The sequence below is a fragment of the Chiloscyllium plagiosum genome, chromosome 28 (genome assembly GCF_004010195.1).
Source record: "Chiloscyllium plagiosum isolate BGI_BamShark_2017 chromosome 28, ASM401019v2, whole genome shotgun sequence".
NCBI lineage: Eukaryota > Metazoa > Chordata > Chondrichthyes > Orectolobiformes > Hemiscylliidae > Chiloscyllium > Chiloscyllium plagiosum.
In genome coordinates, this window is record NC_057737.1 from 12870857 (window position 1) to 12892195 (window position 21339).

A 21339-nucleotide genomic window follows, 5' to 3' on the forward strand; every position below is an offset into this window, starting at 1 on the left:
TAAAAGTCACTAAAACATTTACATTATTATGCCAAGACTAATTGAGATTGTGCTTTTATTTTGTTAAGGATATTTCTTAATTTTAAAAAATGCCAATTGCTTTCTCTATTTTATAGTGAAACACTAAACTGTAAACTCCCATTCCACTCTAATGGTTAACAATTGCTTGTGCTTCAACTCAAAGTTCTCCTTTTAAAAGCTCTTGTTGCTGGAAGTGGTGAACAGTAATATCCTTGGGCTAATTTAGACATAACTGAGTTCTGTATTATTAAACATTTAACAAAAGCTTAGAACTAGCTATAGTTAGAGGCATTTTTACAAAATCATAGCAATTTCATCAATTTTATCTGTTGTTCATATGGTTCAGTATATTTTACTAACTTACATCACGTTTAACCTTCCCCACCAGCCATACCATAGATTGAGTTTCTTATGTCTATTCAATTTGGTTTGAACTTAGACTACCTTGTTATCTTTACGGGGACTTCTGTTTCTAGTAGAGAGCAGTGTCTTTCCAGACTATGGCAAATAATGCACAGATTGTGCGAGCACTAAATTGTCTTAATAAGTTTGTCAATTGTGTCAAAATTCTTCTTGATTTATTTGGTAGGAGAATGACATTTGGGAAGATAAATGAACTTGGCCAGTTTATAAGAGAGTCTGAACCAGAGCCTGATGTAAAAAAATCAAAAGGTAAGTGTTCACCCAGTTTGTTTTTATTTGAGAGATGCTCGAGCTATTTTTCAGTCATTGACTCGGTATCCATTTTTGTCTGAATTACACTCCAGTGACATGCCTTGGAACGTATCACTACATTAAAGGCACCATATAAATGTAAGTTCTTATGGTATTCTTCAGATCTGATATAATAATATTTGCAGTCTAGCAACAAGCTTTGTGTAAGCACTTCACAAACATAATGGCTGACAAATAACTTGTTCTATGTATTGTGCAAGACAGGAAAGGATTGGAGACATGGAGACAAAATAAAAGTAGAAAGCGAATGTTGTTAATAATTTCCGGCCTTGAACCAGCCGTAATTTGCTTTTTGCTCACTTCTCATCTTCCCTCATCGCCCACGAAATGTTGTTTTCCCTTGACAGAACTGGTCGAGATTAAAGGCTCACTGAGTGGATCATTGCAATTAGCAATCTGTGTAACCATCACTGGCATCAGCAACTGTGCTAAATGGAGCATTAAAAACAGCAGCATCACTGTTTTTAAAATCCCGACCATCACCTTACCACCTTGTAAACAGGATTATATTATCTTGCTGAAAACTATAACCAAGAGGGATTTTATGCACTCCTATTCCAAATTACATTTGTAAACCTATTTTTATATTATATCAAACAGGTTCCATGTTTTCACAGGCCATGAAGAAATGGGTACAAGGGAGCACGGATGAGGTAAATAGCTTTTTGACAAAGTTTTAAAATTGGGTCATTCTTTACTCTGAAACATCAGTAATTTATAATTTGCAAAGTAATTCTCCGCTTGGTTGGGATGAAAATGGTGGTGGTAAAGTGTCACAAGATTATCACTTTCTGCAGCATTTCCAGACTGTTCCACATCCCTTGCATCATCTTGCACAGTTCCAGTAGAAGTCAACAGCTCATCCTCACATCAGAAAATGTGACGACACGTTAATTTTCATTGACAGAAATTTATTCATAACGTCTAAAAAGAGACAAAATCCAAACTTTTAGTCTTACACTTGACTATTAAGAAACCAGAGTTCAAAAGGGAACACCAATTTCTACAGCATGAGAAGAGGGTGCTGATCGGTTGGGCCATGGTTGCCATGGAGATGTCGCAGGATTTGTTAATTGTCAATCTTTGCTCGCTGATTAATTTCAAACCAGACAGGCTGACTCTGGTTAGCTAGCCATCTCACACTGGGATTTTACACTAATGGGTTGCTGCTATCACACCAAAAAAATGTTCTGCCTACCGGACAAATGTGTACTATGGTGTAGGTTTCACGGTCACTGTGATACCAGGTATGCTGGCCATACTCCTCTTGGCTGGTGGACTGGATCAAACACACTTGCCTTTAACGCATGCACAATAAGTAACGTGCTCACAAACGTTTTCTCAAAACTGAGTAGTGTGTCCGGCACTAGATATGATTCTGCTATTGAACAGCATTTACTAAATAATCCCAATTGTGCTAAGAATTACAATGGAAACAATTTAAAATAATCATTCCAGCTCAATGAGTTTAATTCGTATGTGCCAGAAACTGCACATATTTGCACACAGTACTCTGTTCCAGGTAGGCAGGAACTTAAGCAAACATTACACCTTTTCCATTGCTGGGGTGTATGGAGACTTCCAGTCTATGTTGTGTTCCCATGCCTAGTTAAGATTAACAGTTAACAGACGCAGCTGCAGGTCTATGCCAACCTTGTTCCAACCTGTCAATCCGTCTTCTCAAGCTGTATACATTGGCATTCCATTTCAATGTACAGTTTTTTGCCTTCTAGTCCTGATAGACTTTGTGTCTCCTTTTAGTAATGTTTAAATTCTGTGCCATTATGGATATGCTGATACATTGACAAGGACGTGACCTTTGCACTTTCCTCTGATTTTTCTTATCCATTAAAAATACAAGAAGTCTCCTAATTCCATGAGTTCAAAATTGGAAATCAAAAATAATTGAATTGCAATAAGCAGACACATTGTGTGACCATGTTATGCTGCAGAAAAGAGCTCCTGCTGCAGCATCTGCTTTAGCTCCACAGTCAGAAAAGCCAACTTTTCAAATATGACCAGCAAACTAGTGTGACCTTTATAGGCAAAACGTCCTTGGTCATTTCTGCAACTTCTAATGTTTTTGAACAGTTCACTTGGGGTCAGTGCACGTGTTAATTTTTGTTTTTCATTTGTACCACATTTGCTGCCTGAAATTAATTAATTCAAGTCTCTAGCTACAGCAAATTTAGGTTTGGTTTGAAACATGATTGGTATTTTCTGTATTTTTATGAACCATGTCAGAATTAACCAGTACCACATGTATTTACAGCCATGATTAACAATCTGTGAGCATTGGTCTCCATTTACTGTTCATATTTGATACCAGGCTATGTTCTTTCCATCATTTCATAAAATCTTCATCTCCGTTCTGGTGTTTTGAACATGCACCAACCCCTCAATGTTTCACTTCTCTTGATTGGCATTACCTTCTGGCCTTATACCTGAAATGCTTTGTGAATGGATCTTCCCATTATGTTTTTGTACTGGTTTCTGATTTTTTTTTTGGTTCTTCTCAACAGTGAACCATTAGTCGAAAAATATTTTCTATAAATACCCAATATTGATTTGATCATAAGTGATTGATTATAACTGTTGAATATTAAGGCAGAATTGAATTAGTCGTCATTTAACTCTTCTCCACATCCACTCAATTAAACTTGCAGAGGTAATTGTATCCTGCATAAACACGGTATCATGCTAGTGGATGATGCTTCTATAGAAATCATAGTGGCTAACTTTCTTTAGATGCAATAAATGTCATTTTCTAAGTGAAGAAAAGAGGGAATTTGCACTTACAGTATTTCCCAAAGCACTCCATATCCAATGAATTACTTTGTGCAAATGCTGTTTATTATTAAGTGTACACAATAGTTATAACATGCAGTAAATTCTACAAACAACAATTTGGTGAATGATTGTGCAATCTGTTTTTATGATGTTGGCTGAGGGCACTCCTTGCATTTCAAATATTGCTGCAGGATCTTTAGCCATCAATCTGAATCACTTGAATCCATATTCCATGGAAGTTTGAATTGAAACGGTGTCTAGAGCCCCTAGATTTCTGACTTAAGACCATAAGAAATAGAAGTGGAACTAAGGCCATTTGGCCCATTGAGTCCACTCTGCACTTGGAGTTAGGTGCTACCAGCTGTGCCATAGGTGTCAGTTAATAAGTTTACAGTACATTATCAGGGTTCAATTTATCTTTCCCTTAAGAATTTTGAATACTTGGTCAATATTTTTTCTCAGCTTTCTGGTCCATTAAATAAACAATCCCAGATCTTGTTGTTCAGATTCTAATTTTAAAACTGTGATCTTAATTGTGCACACAACTTGTATCAGTGGCTTTCTCCTAGATATATGATCTGTAACTTAGATCATACATCTCAAGATCCAGCTGGATTCCAAAGGTGTTGTATGTGCAATAGTAACGGCTAACCTCCATTCCCTTCCCTCCAGTTTCGATGCTGTTGGAAACTGCATCTAATTCCCTTCAATGTTTCAGATCCAGGTGGGCATGCTGGCTATGTTAACAAATTCAGGGAACTCCCTCCCTTATAGCATTGTAGGTGTACTTGCACCAAATGGATTATAGTGTTTCAAGAAGATAGCTGACCACTTCCTTCTCAAGGGGAACAAGGGAAGGGCAATAAACACTAGCCCAGCCAGTGAAGCCTATGTCCTATCAATGTATACCATTTTTAAAAATTCACAAAATGGAGGGTAAAATGAAGGTGACAAAACTAAAAAAAAAAATAATTGGGTCAAAATAGAGATTTTTCTTCCATTTACCGGCCATGTAACAATATAGGATTGTGAACTTGTTTCTGTTTTAGGCACAGGAAGAGATGGCATGGCGGATTGCCAAGATGATTGTCAATGATGTTGTACAACAAGCACAAAGTGAGCCACTTGTTGCAAAATCCACAAAGGTAATGAATTAGTGCTGCTGAAACACTATATCTTTAATAATATTACTGTTAAGAACTGCTGAAATAACATGTTGTGTTGTTCACAGTGGACCAGAATGTAAAGGAAACATTTGTGTCTCAGGTAAGTGCTTGTTTTTCACGTCCAGAGTATGAGATTTAGAAATGGTAAAAAAAATAGTCAACATTGAATAGTTGGTGAATTTTAGGCAGCTGGTGCAACTAGAATTACATTGGTAGACTTTTTCTTAACAAAACACTATATACATAATTGGCAGGAAATTTTTCTCACAACCTTCTCTCTCCCTCGGTCTTCCATTTTCCTGCCTTCACTCTTGCTTTCAGTCTTATGGGTGCCCTTTGCACACTCGCCCACCTTTTTCTCCACCTTCCTTCACTTCTCCATTTTTCATACGAAAGAAAAAATCAGAAATTTGAAATAAAAACCAGAAATAGTTAAAATGTTGAAAAGGACAAACAGTATCTTTTGGAGGAAGAAATAGAACTAATGTATTAGGTCAGTATCCATTCATGTGAACCAGAAAATGATAGAAATATAACACGTTTTTAGGGAGTATTAAAGCAGGATACAAGGAGGTGGGGAAATGATGGAAGGTAGAAGACTTAAAAATAATTAAGTCAGAAATATGAGCAGGAGAGAACCAGAAGGCCCCTTAAGTCTGTTTTGCCATTTATTAGTGTTATGGCTTGTCTTCAAGCTTAACTGCACTTTCCTGTCCAATGCTTCTATCGCTTGATTTTGTTAGAGACCAAAACATCAATCAATTCTGTCTTAAATAAGCTAAATGACTGAATACCATCAGTTCTTTGTGTAGAAAACTCGCAAGATTCACAACTCTTTGAAGAAATTTCACCTTATCTGAGTCCTAAATGGTCAACTTCTGATCCTGAAACCACTTACCCCTCTCCTCCATTCTAGACTGCAGCTAGAGGGGAATTAGTCTGTCAGGTCTTGATGATATCAACTCGTTCTTCTAAGCGCTAAAGAAAAGTGGTCAATTCTTTTCAATCATTCTGCTAAGACATCCCAGGAATTAATCTAATGAAACGTCATTGTACTGCCGTCTCCCAACACAGATGTGATCTTCCTCGGGCAAGGCAATATACATTATGCTATTAGGTGCCTTGTGTGGAAGAATACCAACAATTAATAGTCTTGCACCATATAGAAAAACAAAACATTGTTTTGCCACATTTTCTTGCATTATATTTACCTCCTTGCCCAAATACTAGACTATATCTTTTCAAATATGTTGCATAGTTCTCATCACTGCCTCCTAGTTTCATGTTGTCTGCAATTAGATACATTCCACGCAATCCCTCCATCTTAATCATTGTAAATTGATGTCCCAATAAGTTGCTTGTGTGATCTCGCTAATAAGAGCTGACAGAATTAAAAATGGCCCATTTGTTCTTATTGTCTGTTCATTAATCAATCCTTTGTCCATATTAGTACCTCAAAACCCAGGAGCCCTTATTTTTCCTGTGGCAGTTAATACCTTTTAACAATCCAAACACATTAATTCCACTGGTTCCCCTTTATCCACCTTGTTAGGTATACCCTTTTTAGAAAATGTTTGTCACTGACCATTGCCCTTTCCTAAAACCACTAACATTGTCTAATCGTATGATTTTCTAAGTGCTTGTTACTACTTTAGTAACAGATTCCAACGTTTTTCCTACAACTGATGTCAGGATACCTGTGGTTCCGTTTTCTCTCTCCTGACTTTTCTTGACTTGCAATGTTGTATAGCTGTATTCTGAAGTAATTCCAGATTCTAAGAAATATTGAAAAATCACAACCAGTACATCCACATCTGTTGGAACTCAAGGTCTACACTACTGGGTCCAGGAGATTTTTCACCTTTTAGCCTTTAATTTCTCGAGTACTTTGTCATTTGTATTTTTTGTTTGGTCCAAGTCTTCCTATCTGGGTCAGCAATAGGATTTTAGACAAAAGAAAACTAATTTTTTTAACCTGCAATTCCTCTGGTCTGACTTCTCTTAATGAACCCTACAGAACCTCCCACCACAAGAATCTTCACCAAAGAAGGTGTCAATTTTTGTCAAAGCCACTTTCTCTCTCTATGGCACTAGCTGCTATTTTCCAGTAAATAAACAGTTTCAATATCCAAACCCACTTTGAGATGCCAAGGAGAGAAGTAGGTAAGGTGGCAGGTGGGGGAATGGGTATATGGGGTATAGACAGGATAGTTGGTGAAGTGTCAAAGAGGAATCAGCAATGGAGAGTTGAAGCTCTGTTGGGGAAGGTTTTGGTTGTTGGCTTACCCAGAAGTTTTTCATGGTTTTAATCCAACTCTTTGTGGGGAGCGATCCAGGTAAGTGAGATGGAATCATCTAAAATCTCTGACTAACTGAGTTAGAATACAACAGCTAGTGCTGTAAAAGGTTGTAGACTTCTTCAAAGGTCTCCAAGCATAAGGTAGGTGCTCATTGGAAGTTTAAACTTCTCAGATAATCACCTCATTATCAGTGCGTCAGGACTTGCAAGACATCCTGGTGTGTATCTTTGGGACTACATCTGCAGAATTCAGTTTGAGGCCTTTGAGTTTGTCTCTTTTATTGAACCATTGGTTTCCCACTCTTTCTAGTTTTGTCTCTTCTACTGTGTCGGATACAAAATATTTGTTGAACATCTCTGACATACACTCAATCCCCATTATAATTTCTTCTGTCTCAACTTTTAAAGGCTCTACATTTACTTTCACTACTTTTTGCTGTTTGGACAGGATCTCGCAATCTCTTTCATATTTCCTCCTCGTTTACTGCTGTCTGTTTCTTCCTTGATCATTTTTTCGGTCACCCTTTGGTTTCTAAAACTCTCCCAACCTACAAACTACTTGGCAACATTGTTTTTTCCAACCCTCCTGCTTACAGTGAGGAGGAAAGCAAATGAAAGGGTTGGGGAGGGTACAGCGAGTGGAAGGCAAGTGTTTCTTTTTCAAAAAAACTGTGTACTTCATAACTGTACTAAAACAAAAATGCAGGCAAAGTTATTTGGAGAGTGTCCCTGATTCAGAAACGCTATTAAAGCATGCATTAAGCAGCAAAGACCTGTGCTGACAATGGGTGAGGAAGAGGAATGGGACTAAGTTTAATATCCATTTTGCCCATATTATGTAAGTGGCTAGGGGAAAACGGAAGATTCCAGTGGATATACAGGCTAGGAGAAAAGCATTTTGAAACAGCTGAGTTCAGTCAACCAAATCCCCTTAAATGTTGCTGAGATGAATTGAATGCATTTTATTGCATGGAAGCTTTGTTTCATATGAACTACTGATGGAATTATTAGCTGGCATTACATAGTAGAAAAATGAATTATTAAATATGAAATGATCTCAATGTTTCAAAGCAGAATGAGATATTTGCTTTCAGTTTATGAATAGTTGAATAAGTATCGAATATCTCAATGGAACAATTTTTCCTGCTCAGAAGTTTTGGCAAGATATAGTGGATTAATTGGTTCATTCCTAGGAATTGATAATCTTTGTCAGATTGAATGAAGCTGTTGTTGTAGTAAATTGACCAACTTTCAAATACATTATTAATGAAGTTTCTTCCACAGACAGGCTGAAAATTTAATCCGTTACTTTAAACTTAGTTTTAAACATCTATGCTTTCTCCATGTCCAGTGTATATTGGCTGAACATACAACCAACAATTTTGGACCTTGGCTATTCACCAATACCCCTCATGACCTTATGAACTTCTATCAGGTCACCCCTCAGCCTCTGATGCTCCAGGGAAAATAGCAGCCTCTCCTATAGTTCAAACCCTCCAACCCCAGCAACATGCTTATAAATGTTTTCTGCACCCTTTCAAGTTTAACAACATCTTTCTTACAGCAGGGAGACCAGAATTGAACAGCACTCCAAAAGTGGCCTAACCAATGTCCTGCATGCCTGCACCATGATGTTCCAACAAATGATGACTAAACAAGAGTTTTAAGAGTTCTAAGGCCACACTGTTTTTGTTGCAGTCACTTCAGTTGGCTTCATTGACTGTTAGTGGGATAATGAACTATGACCAATGGACTAAATGTGTAGTGTTATGAAAGTACATATAGCATCGAATAGCTGTTCCTACACCTTTATATATATGTTAGATCACAGTTGCGATAAAAATTAAACATTTTTGCTTTGTTCCCTGAAGGCAACGTAGCTTTTCGCAAGCTACAAGTTGATTGTTGTCTGTGTTTTCTTTGTCCTAATTATAGCTATGACTAAAAGGAAGAAGAATTGGTTTCTGTACACTCCTCGTCAAACAGCTTCACTTCACGTCCAGCAGAAGCCACCTCTTTCCTGTTAACACAGCCATGAAATGACACTGTACGCAGTCTGATACTACTCCGTTGTTTGTATGAAGAAAACTATGCATTCCAGGATCGCCAGCCTCCAGTTTCAACAACCTTAATATCAGTCAGGGCTCTATGAAGGGTTTTTCTTGTGAAGTTGCTGCATTGAGTTGCAGATCAAAGGATTACAAAGCACTATTTTCTTTTCTGGGTTCTGGGTGTATAGTTTGAGAGAATTTGAAGTGACTATTATAATAGAGCTTTGCTGTGTTCTAAATGGCACCCCATTGGTTTGTTGCAGTCTGTTTTATTGTCAAGCCCTTAGATACCTTCAGGATTTTCGTTCAAAAAAAAAATCGGCAGAGTAAAGAAAGAACAACCTGCGATTTTTGTTTTGTAAAGATTTTGGAAATTCTCTCATGTTTCTAGCTGATATCTGATAAATGGAGATATTTACTCAGATGCTACCTAATTGTATTGAGATTGAGTATTATCACAAACAGGCAAACAAAGGCTGTGTGTAGGTTTTTGGTACTATGTACCATTTCTATGTTTTCGGATGCATAAGTATTCATGTACTTAATCTAAAATCATACCTATTTAATTGTGTTTGATTTAAAATACATATATTATTGAGAATGGTGTGATGTGTGTTTTATTTATGATTTTTGAGTACATGGGAGGGAAGAAATTCTCATCACTATGGTCACTACACTTTCACTCATTATGATTGGCTGGTGAACCTTTTGTACAGTGTTGCCTCTGACTTGTAATAGTTTCTAGGAGTACAGTGAAATACTTGATCATCTTATTTGTACCAATAATTATAACCCATTGGCCATTGCTAATGTTCTTTTCTTACAATTGTAGTTCATTATTTCAAATAAATCTACCTGCCTGTCACACACACTCCTCTTACACACTCAGTTTCTTTCGCCTTCGCTCACTCTCTATTTAAATGTTCTTGTTGTAATCATTTTTTTGTCGTCCTGAATAAGTTTCAGCATAGATTGACAGGCGGCAAACTCAAATGGATCAATCAGTTATACAAACTCAATAGCTTGAATGACCCTGAACTGAGCTTCAAAACACCATATTTCATCGCTCTGATTAATCAATACCAATTACATTCCATTAAGGCAAATCTGGCTTTGAAAAAAGGATCTGGATGTAAGCTTGCTCATTGAGCTGGAAGAAACCTTGCAGCTCAGTGAGCAACTTACATCCAGAACCCCAACCTGAGCTTCAAATATTCTCAACTTGAAAAAGGATCTTAGATACTTTTTGTAATCTGTTTAATTTACATAAAATTCTAATTAGACCTGATTCTTAAAAAAACTGATTATTTTATTCAATATTTGATTGGTAATCAAGCCTCTTAAACCAAAAATGTACTGAGGTCATAGCATTTTTGCTGTCTTTTCCTTTGTCTCATGTTGTAAGGGAAGTGAAATGCAGAGGAAATTATTCAACCAAACTTCCTGATTTTTAAATCTCATTGACTTCTAGCTTTGTAAACATTAGCAACTATTAGTGCTTTTGGTTAGAAACTGATTAACAGTTATGCATACAAAGCAGGAGTAATGCTCCAGAGAGAGACAACTGTGCAAAAACTCAACATATGACAGCAATGACAGAGACATACAGATGTAGAGAGTGGGAGGATCAGAAAGTTACAGAAGAGGCAAACAATGCTTTTGGGAGTTCAGTATTTGTTCTTGTTCCTTCGAAACAATACTTGTTGCATAAATGACCTTTTGTTCAGGACCCCTATAAATCAACAGTTTCCCGTTGTTGTTAAAGTTCTGTATGAAGCACATTCTGAATGATCTTACACTAGTTTCACAATTAAATGAACACTATTGGAATTTAGGTAATGCAGAAGGGTGCAGTACTGCTTTGAGTAAGTTCATCCTAGCAGTGATGTCGGCATGCACTTGTTTATCTGTGTGTGTCTGTTTTCTCCCTTGGTAGCCAAGAAAGCAGTCCCCAGAGCGCTCAGTAAGCTTCCTGATGCCCTCTGTGCCTCTGCAGGAATTGGATTGGCTACAACTCCCCCTGCATTGTGGGAAATAAATAACTGTGCGCTCTGAAGAGGTATATCTCACTGGCAAACCCACCCACGGGACATGTGTGTGCAGAGAAAGTATATATGGAAACATTTTAGATTTAATACTCTTCAGGAAACATTCATGATTTAAAGGAAAGTTGAAGTAGGACAAAATGATTGTCCTTTTTAGGGATGCTTATCTTGATTTTGTCACATGAAAGGATGAAAATTAGATCTTAAACAGAAAGGAAGAATCTGTTCATGTTTTGTGTGTCTCGTACATAATCCTAAAGGTTACCCTGAGCATTCTGGGATCCATGAACAGCATAAGATAGCTACAACTGCAGTGGGTGGAAGATGAATCTTTCAAGGCAGAAAGAGCATTGCAAAGTGATACACCACTTCAAGTAGACAACTTGCATTATCTACAGCATCCAATGTGGAAAAACAATCCAAGCAGCTTCACCTAGTGTTTTTAGTTTGTGCTCTTCCTCGGATCAGAAAAATAAATGAACAAACACATTGAGAAATAAAAGAATGGGGACAAAAGTGAATTGTTAGCAAAAGCAGCAATTAAAAAAAATTGGATGTTGAAGAAACCATTTTAGTAGTATTGTTCAACACTCCTCATGAACCCATTCTAGATTGACAGGAGAACGTTGTATTGAAGTGGTGCTGTCTTGTTAGGAATTTCCACTTTCAGATGTTGGAATGTTATCGAGATTTTTGCCAGAAGTTTTGTTGTGCAGAAGGAGACCATTCAGATCATTGTATCTGCACGAGTTCTTCAAATGAGCATCATTGCCTTAGTGCTTTGTTTTCCCTGTTACCCATGTACATTATTTTTATCTGTTGCCTTCAAGTCCCTCAACTGAACCTGCATCACATTCCAGGCAGTGCATTCCACATCCAAACTACACTCAGTGGGGAAAAAGTTTATCTTTTATCACATCATCTTTGCTTCTTTTGCATATTGCTCCTTGTCTCTTTTACAAGTGACAATAGTTTCTTCCAATTTATTCTATCAAGCCCACTCACGATTTGGAAATGGGGCGGCACAGTGGTTAGCACTGCTGCCTCACAGCGCTAGGGAACCGGGTTCGATTCCAGCCTCGGGCGACTGTCTGTGTGGAGTTAGCACATTCTCCCCGTGTCTGCGTGGGTTTCCTCCAACAATCCAAAGATGTGTAGGTTAGGTGAATTGGCCATGCTAAATTGTCCATAATGTTCTGGGATCTATAGGTTAGGTGCATGAGTCAGGGGTAAATGTAGAAGGTTACTCTTCAGAGGGTCAGTGTGGACTTATGCTGGAGGACCTGTTTCCACATAGTAGGGATTCTAATTCTAAATTCTAACAAACCTCTATCAGATCTTCTCTCAGTCTCTTCTCTAAGGAGAACCATGCTAGGTTTTTAATGTATTCTCGCGATGCATGTTTCTCATCCCTGGAGCCATTCTTGTGAAAGTGAATGTTAAAGATTCTTGGGTGCTACCCAAAAAAGAGCTTGAGGTTCTTCCACACTTTTGGCCAAATGTATGCCTTAACAAATAGAATAATCATCCTCTTATATCATTGACTTTTGAGGACAATTGCAACTGCAGAATCAGAATTGTAATGTGTCTGCCCAACTAATTATTGCTGTATTCAAAAGTAATTTGCTGCATAGAACACAGAGATATTTCAAAGAAATTGTAAAGTGTTATAAAAACAATATTTTATATTAATCATGAACGCTGATGGACAATTAAACAACACACTGGAGGCTCCACAAATGTTTCCATCCTCACTGATAGGAGAGCCCAGCACATCAGTGCAAAAGTTAAGGCTGAAGCAGTTGCTGCAATTTTCAGCTTGAAATGCCCAGTGGATGATCCACTTCCCCGGGGTGCCCAGCACTAATGATACTAGGTTTCAGCCAATTTAATTCACTCCATCTGATGCCACAAAACAGCTTAAAAGCACTGAATATTGCAAATGTTATGGACTCTGACAACATTCCAGTAATAGTACTGAAGAATTGTGCTCCAGAATTTGCTGTACCCTTGGACAAGCTGTTCCAGTATGGCTACAACACTGGTATCTGCCCAGCAATGTTGAAAAGTGGCCAAGTATGCGCTACACATAAAAAGCAAAACAAATCTCATTCCATTAATTGTGACCCCAACTATCTACTCTCGATCATCAGTAAAGTGATGGAAGGTGTCATCAATAGTGCTATCAAGCAGCACCTGTTTAGTGATGCCCAGTTTGGGTTCTGCCAGGGCCACTCAGCTCCTGACCTCATTACAGCCTTGGTCCAAAGGTGGACGAAAGAGCTGAAATCCAGAGGTGAGGTGAAAGTGACAGCTCTTGACATCAAGGCCATAGTCAACCAAGTGCAGCACAGAGGAGCCCTGGCAAAACTAGAGCCAATTGGAATTAGGGGAAAATCTCTGCTGGTTCTAGAATTACCTGGCACAAATGGTTGTAGTTGTTGGAGGTCAATTATCTCAGCTCCAGGGCATCTCTGCTGGAGTCCCTCAGGGTAGTGTCCTATGCCCAACCATCTTCAGCTCTTTCATCAATGACCTTCTTCCACCATAAGGTCAGAAATGGGGATGTTCACTGATGATTGCACAATGTTCTGCACTATTCGTGACTCCCTTAGATACTAAAGCATATCCAAATCCAACAAGAAATGGACAATATCAAGGTTTTGGTTGACAAGTCGCAAATAACATTTGCACCATAAAAGTGTCATGCAATGACCATCTCTGACAAGAGAGAATCTAACCATTCCCCCTTGATATTCAAGGGCATTACCATTACTGAATCTGTCACTATCAATTTCCTGGGGGTTACCATTAACCAGAAACTGTATTGGATTGGCCATGTAAAAGCCACAGCTGCAAGAGCAAGTTAGAGGCTAGGAATGTTCAGTGAGTAGTTCACATCTTGATTCCCAAAGCCTGTCCACCATTTACAAGACACAAGTCAGGAATGTGATTGAATACTTCCTACTTGCCTGGATGGATGTAGCTCCAACAACATTCAAGAAGTTTTGCATCTAGGACAAAGTAGCTTTGTCCATTTGATCTGCACCAAACATTCACTCCCCTCACCACCTATGCTCAGTGTGTACCGTCTGTGAGGTGCACTGTAACAACTCAACAACTTAGGCTGCATCTTCTAAATCCACAACAGAGCAAATACTGCCACCTGCAAGTACCCCTCAAGGCCACTCACTGTCCTTATCTGGAAATCTATCATTGTTCTTTCAGTATCACTCTATCAAATTCCTGGAATTCCCATTCCAATGGTATTGTGGGTTGACCTACACTAGATGAACTAAAGCAATTGAAGATGGCTGACCACCTCTTTTTCAAGGGCAACTGGGGATGGGCAAAAAATACCGTCACAGCCAGCAACACCTATATCCCATGAATGAATTGTTAAAAATTGTAATTGGAACTAAGAATACTGAAAAGGATTGAAACACGCAACTAATCAAAAGCCATGGACAGAATACAAGGTCAACTCTTCTCATTTGTGTCCTTCATGACTGTATGTGAAAAAGCAGATTAACAGTGATTGGAGAAAGGGACACAGAAGGGAAAATACTTTGAAAAAGTGTCGAGGACCAATAAAATGATTTCAGGATGATGAGACTTACAGTCTCAGTCAGGGAAATGAAATTATTCATCACTACAGTAGGAGGTGTTGAGGAAAGTAGGAAAATATTTAAAATTTATAAACTTGGAAATTGGGTTTAAAACTTCAAATAAAAAGATTTGGCAAAATAAAACACGAACACCAATAAAGAAACCATTATGGTAGAATCCCGACAATGTGGAAGCAGGCCATTCAGCCCATCAAGTCACGCTGACCTTCCAAAGATCATCCAACCCAGACCCTATCCTACCCCGTAACCCTACATTTCCCATGGCTAATAAAACTAACCTGCATAATTTAGCATGGTGAATCTACCTAACCTGCAATCTTTGGACTGTGGGAGTAAACCAGAGCACCCAGAGGAAACCTATGCAGACACAGAGAGAATGTGCAAACTCCACACTGACAATCAGCTACAGCTGGTAGTGAACCTGGATTGCTAGCATTGTGAGGCAGCAGTGCTAATCACTGAGCTCCCACACAGCCCAGTCTGATAATAGCTGAATTCAATTAGTGCAGGCCTATATTTTACTATTCCAAAACAGGATTGTTGGATCCATTAGATCTACTGTCACTTTTGTAAATCTGCATTTTATTTCCTTTTGATCATCATATTACATTCTTTCTTGTTTGGTTTTATGCACTTTGCTATTCTTATACATAATGAAGAATTTCTCATAATTTTCTGTGAAAAGGTGTTCAGAAAATTAGGCTAATTTCAAACTTACAACAATGACTATGCCTTTTAACATAGGAATCATAAACCAAACTCCTCCATTGTATTCAATGTCAAGCTGCTGGAGGTGACCGTTTGAAGATTGACCAAAGATTTGATCAAATTGGAGAGTATTAGTGAATTCTGGAAGGAATGGGATTTAGAAGGACAGGACAGTTTAGATGAATTCCACATTTGAATTAGAATTAGACTTAGAATCCCTGCAGTGTGGAAACAGGCCCTTCGGCTCAACAAGTCGACACCAATCCTCCAAAGAGTAACCCACCCAGACCAATTCCCCTATCCTATTATCCCATATTTACCCCTGACGTATGCACCTAACCTACATATCCTGAATACTATGGGCAATTTAGCATGGCCAATTCACCTAACCTACACATGTTTTGGACTGTGGGAAGAAACCGGAGCACACCCATGCAGACACAGGGAGAATGTGCAAACTCTACACAGACAGTCCCTTGAGGTTGGAAACGACCCTGGGTCCCTGGTGCTGTGAGGCAGCAGTGCTAACCACTGAGCCACCATGCCGCTCACCATCCCGGTACAGAAAAGGAGAGGTGAGACATGTTTGAACCAGTTTGCTCAAACTTGACAACAGTTATCTTATAATGATAAAGAAGTATGTTCTGTTTGAAGTTTCAAAACAGTTGAAAAACTTATGGTATTGTAAATAAGACATCTAATCCTACAAAGTCTGAGTTAGGAATACTCAGGTGCCTTAACAATCGCCCGAGGCTGGAATCAAACCCAGGTCCCTGGCACTGTGAGGCAGCAATGTTAACCACTGAGCCACGGTGCTACCCAGTGTGGAAGCAGGCCATTCAGCCTATGCTGACCCTCCAAAGAGCATCCCTTCCAATCCCCATTAACCCTGCATTCCCCATGGCTAACCCACACATCAATATAGGGACAGATTGCCCAAATGCACAACAGCTCAGAATTTTAGGGATTAGATCCTATGTTGGGAAGACAGGAATACTATAGTAATTGGGACATAATGCACAATAGGATATGGGCACTAGAGATTTGGATGAGATGTTTTTGAAGGGTAAAGGATGAAAGGTCAGTCGGGAGAACTTTGGAATAAAACTAGTCTTTACTATTAAAAAGTGACCATAACATTGATAGATTGTTGTAAAGACTCAGCCTGATGCCTTATCAAGCAAAAAACCTGTTGTCCTTACAATGTGTCTAGCCCACATATGATGCTGGTCACACACCAAGGTGCCCTGTAAATGGCCTAGCAAGCTATTCAGCTGATGAATACATTGAACAATGGTTCAAGAAGAAAATAAGCAGCAGTGAATGAGCCATCTCTTTTACATTCCACTTGACCCTTATTTCCCATGGAAATATGGGGTCATTCACTAGTACCTGCCTCACATATTGAGAATGAACACTTAGACACAGCTGAGAAAGGATATTTTGCTCATGGAATATACCCAAGTATGTATCTACCATTGCAGAGAAAATTGGAGGGTCTCAAAATAGGTTTAAAAAATCATGATTATTACAATTACTTCCAGGTGCAATACCCTAAATAAAACAGTTGGTTAGCTTTATATAAAGAGTTCATTAAAATAGTTGAAAACACACGCTGTGCTATGAGTGCCCTCAAGTGGTCATGTTCTGTTAGCCAACAGAGACATCAAAGTTCTGAATTGCAGCTTAGCGTAAATTGAATTTTTAATAGTACTAAGGAGTTAGGTGTAAAATTCTTCTTCGTTATCAACATACAGTAACTGCTGTTTTGCCAGTGCCACAACATTTGTCAAATATAATTATTTTCTGAATTAGGTAGTGAATGACAAGGAGTGTGAATTGAGAGTGAATCCAAAGTAGTTTCTGCTTGTTGATTGAACATTAACACTTTGATTGAATTACTGTTTAAAATTCACTATTTTAGTCTGCAGTGGGGAGCAAATTATTCTGTCATTCACATCTGCAACCGAATGATCATGCTGAATGAAAATTGAATTCTTCGAGTCATATATTACTAACATGAGAAATTTATGACATTTAAATGTCAATTTGTGCTCATCAATGAATGTTTTCTTTTGAAAGCAAAAATTTGGTTTACACTTTTTTTAAAATAGGAATACAAATAGATAAATGGAATAAGCTATCTGAAAAGACAACTGAATGCAGAGTTGATGGGTGAGACCATAGTTGAAAGAAAGTTAAGAATTGGCCTGGGGCAAGATTCAGATTGTGCAGATTCTTTCACAAACTCAAGATGTTCCAGAGCACCTTGCAGTCAGCGAAACACTTTAAAATACAGTGATATTTAGAATATAATGCACATAGTGGACTATAGTGGAATATAGTAGCAGGAAAGTCCCACAAATATCCACTGTGGTAATGATCAATAATCTAGTTTGACAATATGGACTGAAAGATAAATATTGCGGGGACATCAAGGTACCCCATATTTTCTTTGGAAGAGGCTTCAGTTTAACTTCTCCACCACAAGGTGGCACCTCTAACAACTCTTTCAGTACTGCACTGGAGCGTCAGACAGGACCTTTGAGCTGAAGCCTCTGGAAGGGAGAAGCTATGATGCCACTTCCTTTCCAAGTTGCTTGCTGTACCTGCATGTAGTTTACCAGCATCTTTTCTGCATTTAGTTTAGGCAACAAGAAACACTGGCAATGCATCTTACTGCTACATGTTAATGGAGAGCTGTACAGGATCAATCATATATTGATGGGTCATTACCTTGGAAAGAGAGACTTGAATTTATATAAAGCTACTTCAATAAAATGTTTTATGGAGAATCATTAAGTGGAGCAGCACCAAATGAGGTCATTTGGCCATCATGTCAATTTGATAGATCTATCGAATTAGTCCCACGCCCTTGCTCTTTGCCCATAGCTCTGAAAATTTCCACCACTTCCACTATTTGTTCCCCTATTGAAAGTTGTTCTTGAACCTGCTACAAATACCTTTTCAAGCTGTGTTTTCTAGGTCACAACAACTCGCTGCATTTTAGAAAGAAAACCCTATTAGAGAGCCACCTCTAGATCTATTGTCGATGACTTTAAATCTCTTTCTGACCCTTGTCCCACTTGAAATAACATCTCCTTTCTCATGCAGACAAACCTGCCAAGATACAAGATGCCCTCTATGAAATCTCCTTTATGGATGACCTGGCTGCTCTAAGAAGAGCAAACCCAATTTCTCAGTTCTCTCCACCAAACTGAAGTCCGAGCACCACTCCACTTACTCTTCTCTGCACCCTCTCTACAGTTTTGATATTGCCCTTAAAACATGGACCTAGAAATAGCCACAATACTTTAGCTGTGGCCTAAACCCTGACTTATAAAGGCTTAGCACAGCTTTGTTATTTTAATATGCCATACGTCCATTTGTAAAACCAAGGATCTCATTTATCCTTGTAAAAGCCTTCTTAATTTGTCTTGCACTTTCAAAAGTTTGCATACGTACATCCCTAATGGGGCTGTTGCACCCCTTCATAGTTCACCATTTATAAGACGGATTTCCATTGATGTGGATTGACTATTGTGTATGCAGACAAGCAGTGTTTCCACTTTATGAAAACAATAACCCAAATGCAGTTCATGGAATCAATAATGATTCTCCTTCTATGGACTGCCTGGAGACAGGTCCATCTCATAGCCCCATGATTTCCTCCACAGTAGGTCAGGTCTTAAATCTGCTTTACCCAGACCAGGGATCGAACCTCTTGCAGTCAGCAACCATCTAACCAACACTGGCCAGTTAGGTCCCATTCCCCCCCCATTATAAGGAGTTCAGGTTGCTGTGACAACATAGATTTTTACATGCATGATGTACCCTGGAGGTGTGGAGTGATGGACGAGGGCTACAATTTGTTTTCCATCACAAACCTGACCAGGAAGCTCTCCCACTCTTACTGCTTACCATTTGTGTTTGTTTGAAGGATTTAATTTGGCCACATTATGTAATGGGACATGGACAACAGTGAGACCTGGTAAACATTTCACTCTCAAGGAAGGGTCTGAGGAAGGGTCACTGCAACTGAAACCTTACTCTGATTTCTCTACTCAAATGCTGCCAGAGCTGTTGTGCTTTTCCAACAAGCTCTGTTTTTTTTCTACTCTGATTTGACTGTAGCTCACCTTCAATCTCTTCACTCACAAGTTATTTACTCACCCTCTCTAGTAAATTTATCGTATCTTGCTCTTGCCTATTACTCAGCCTCGATGCATCTCATTACACTGGCTAACTTATCGTAAGCTAAGCATTCAACAGCTGATTGCATTGACTGCGATCTACACATTACACACTTATGAGAAAGATAAAAATAAACTATTACGTTAATATTATTTTAAATACAGCAGGAATGCCAAGGAAATAAAGGGCCACAAAGAGACAACTAGGCAGGGTAGCAGATGCCCGTGGTGGATGGTTGATGTTAAATGGATTCAATGATGCCCCTCATCAATACCTTCCTTAGGGTCTTTTAAAACATCAAACCAGGGGAATTATTGCTACAGCTACACTTGCAATCTTTTAATTTGGCACTACAAGGACTGAATTGTTGAGTGGTCACCAGTTGTAACATTATGTTTTAATTTGATGAGCTACCCTTGTATTTTTAAGTGTTGTTATTATTGCCTCAAATGGGTCAGACATATTAATGACATTTTGTTGCCATCACTGGGACAACTGAATGTGTCATTGCTGGTAAAAAAAACATGCCTGAAAAACATGTCCATGATATTACTCACCAAAATCCCATCTTGATACCCTACCAAAAGGAAGTATAATGTTCTAAGCATCAACCTTTAAAAAGTACAAGAATACACATGACATCAGTTTTAATAAGATATTTAATAAAATCCGTGCTTTTCACTTCAGTCCTGCTGTGCACTATGAATATTGATATAGCTGCATCAGTGTGTAGTCAGCAATTGATCATTTAGATTGTTATAGCTTGTTCACAATCAAGATTCTCCATGTAGATGCCAGCAGACAGGTCGCAGACCTGGCTTCACACACTCTAGACTGTTGTTTTTATTTGTTTTATTTCTAATAAATGTCAGCATAAAGACTACTTACAGAGCTTGGCCTTGCTACAAACTTTTGATCCTGTAAAGTTCATGGACAACCGTCTGCTTCATCCACACAAACCATGAAATGCAGTTGCTTGACACCAAACCAGGAGAGGAAGAGGTCTCACAGAGTAGTCTGTGAAGCGTGGCACCATGATGCCTGATTCCTTAATACAAAGAAGGCATCTCGGCACACTCCATTATTCCTCAAGTCATTGTCTGGTTCATAAAGTATAAAACTGTTTGGTTTATAAAATAAAAATTTTCAAATTACAGAGCACTTACAATATCATAATTTGATTTGAGTTATTATTGTCATGTATCAAAATACAGTGAAAAGTATTGTTTTGCATGTTAACTAGACAAATCATACCTTACATAATTACATCAGGGTAACGGAACAGAATGCAGAATACATGTATAGTGTTACAGCTACAGTGAAGGCGCAGAGAGAAATCAACTCTAATATGTGAGAGGTCCATTCATAAGTCTGATAACAGCTGGAAAGAAACTGTTCTTTAATCTGTTGGAATGTGTTCTCAAACATTTGTATCTTCTGCTGATGAAAGAGGGTAGAAGAAAGTCTTACCAGGGTGGGAGTGGTAAAATAATTAGGCAGAACCAACACAGCTTTAAGAAATTGTAATCAAAGCTTAAAAACATGTTAGGGTTTTTTGAGATCGTAACCAACAGGGTGGACATGGGTAAACCAACACATACAGTATATTTGAATTTTCAAAAAACAATTGATAAAGTTATTACAGAAGGGGTTATTAAGGGAATGTGTTCATTTGCATTTAGATTTTGTTAACTGTCAAAT

The 21339-nt window shown here is 38.4% G+C and overlaps 1 protein-coding gene across 2 annotated transcripts in view; it reads left to right on the top strand.

Annotated features, from left to right (window-relative positions):
* akap10 (A kinase (PRKA) anchor protein 10) overlaps positions 1 to 9663 on the top strand; it is a 67988-nt gene extending 58325 nt beyond the window's left edge. The window contains exons 12-16 of one of the 2 annotated variants that reach the window (XM_043718328.1): positions 611 to 693; positions 1357 to 1409; positions 4596 to 4691; positions 4778 to 4812; positions 8947 to 9663. In XM_043718328.1, the coding sequence (XP_043574263.1) occupies positions 611 to 693; positions 1357 to 1409; positions 4596 to 4691; positions 4778 to 4792 (247 nt within the window). In that variant the 3' untranslated portion in view covers positions 4793 to 4812; positions 8947 to 9663. The remainder of the gene's footprint in view (positions 1 to 610; positions 694 to 1356; positions 1410 to 4595; positions 4692 to 4777; positions 4813 to 8946) is intronic. The other variant, XM_043718329.1, reaches the window with a different exon arrangement.
* The last annotated feature ends 11676 nt before the right edge of the window (positions 9664 to 21339 follow it).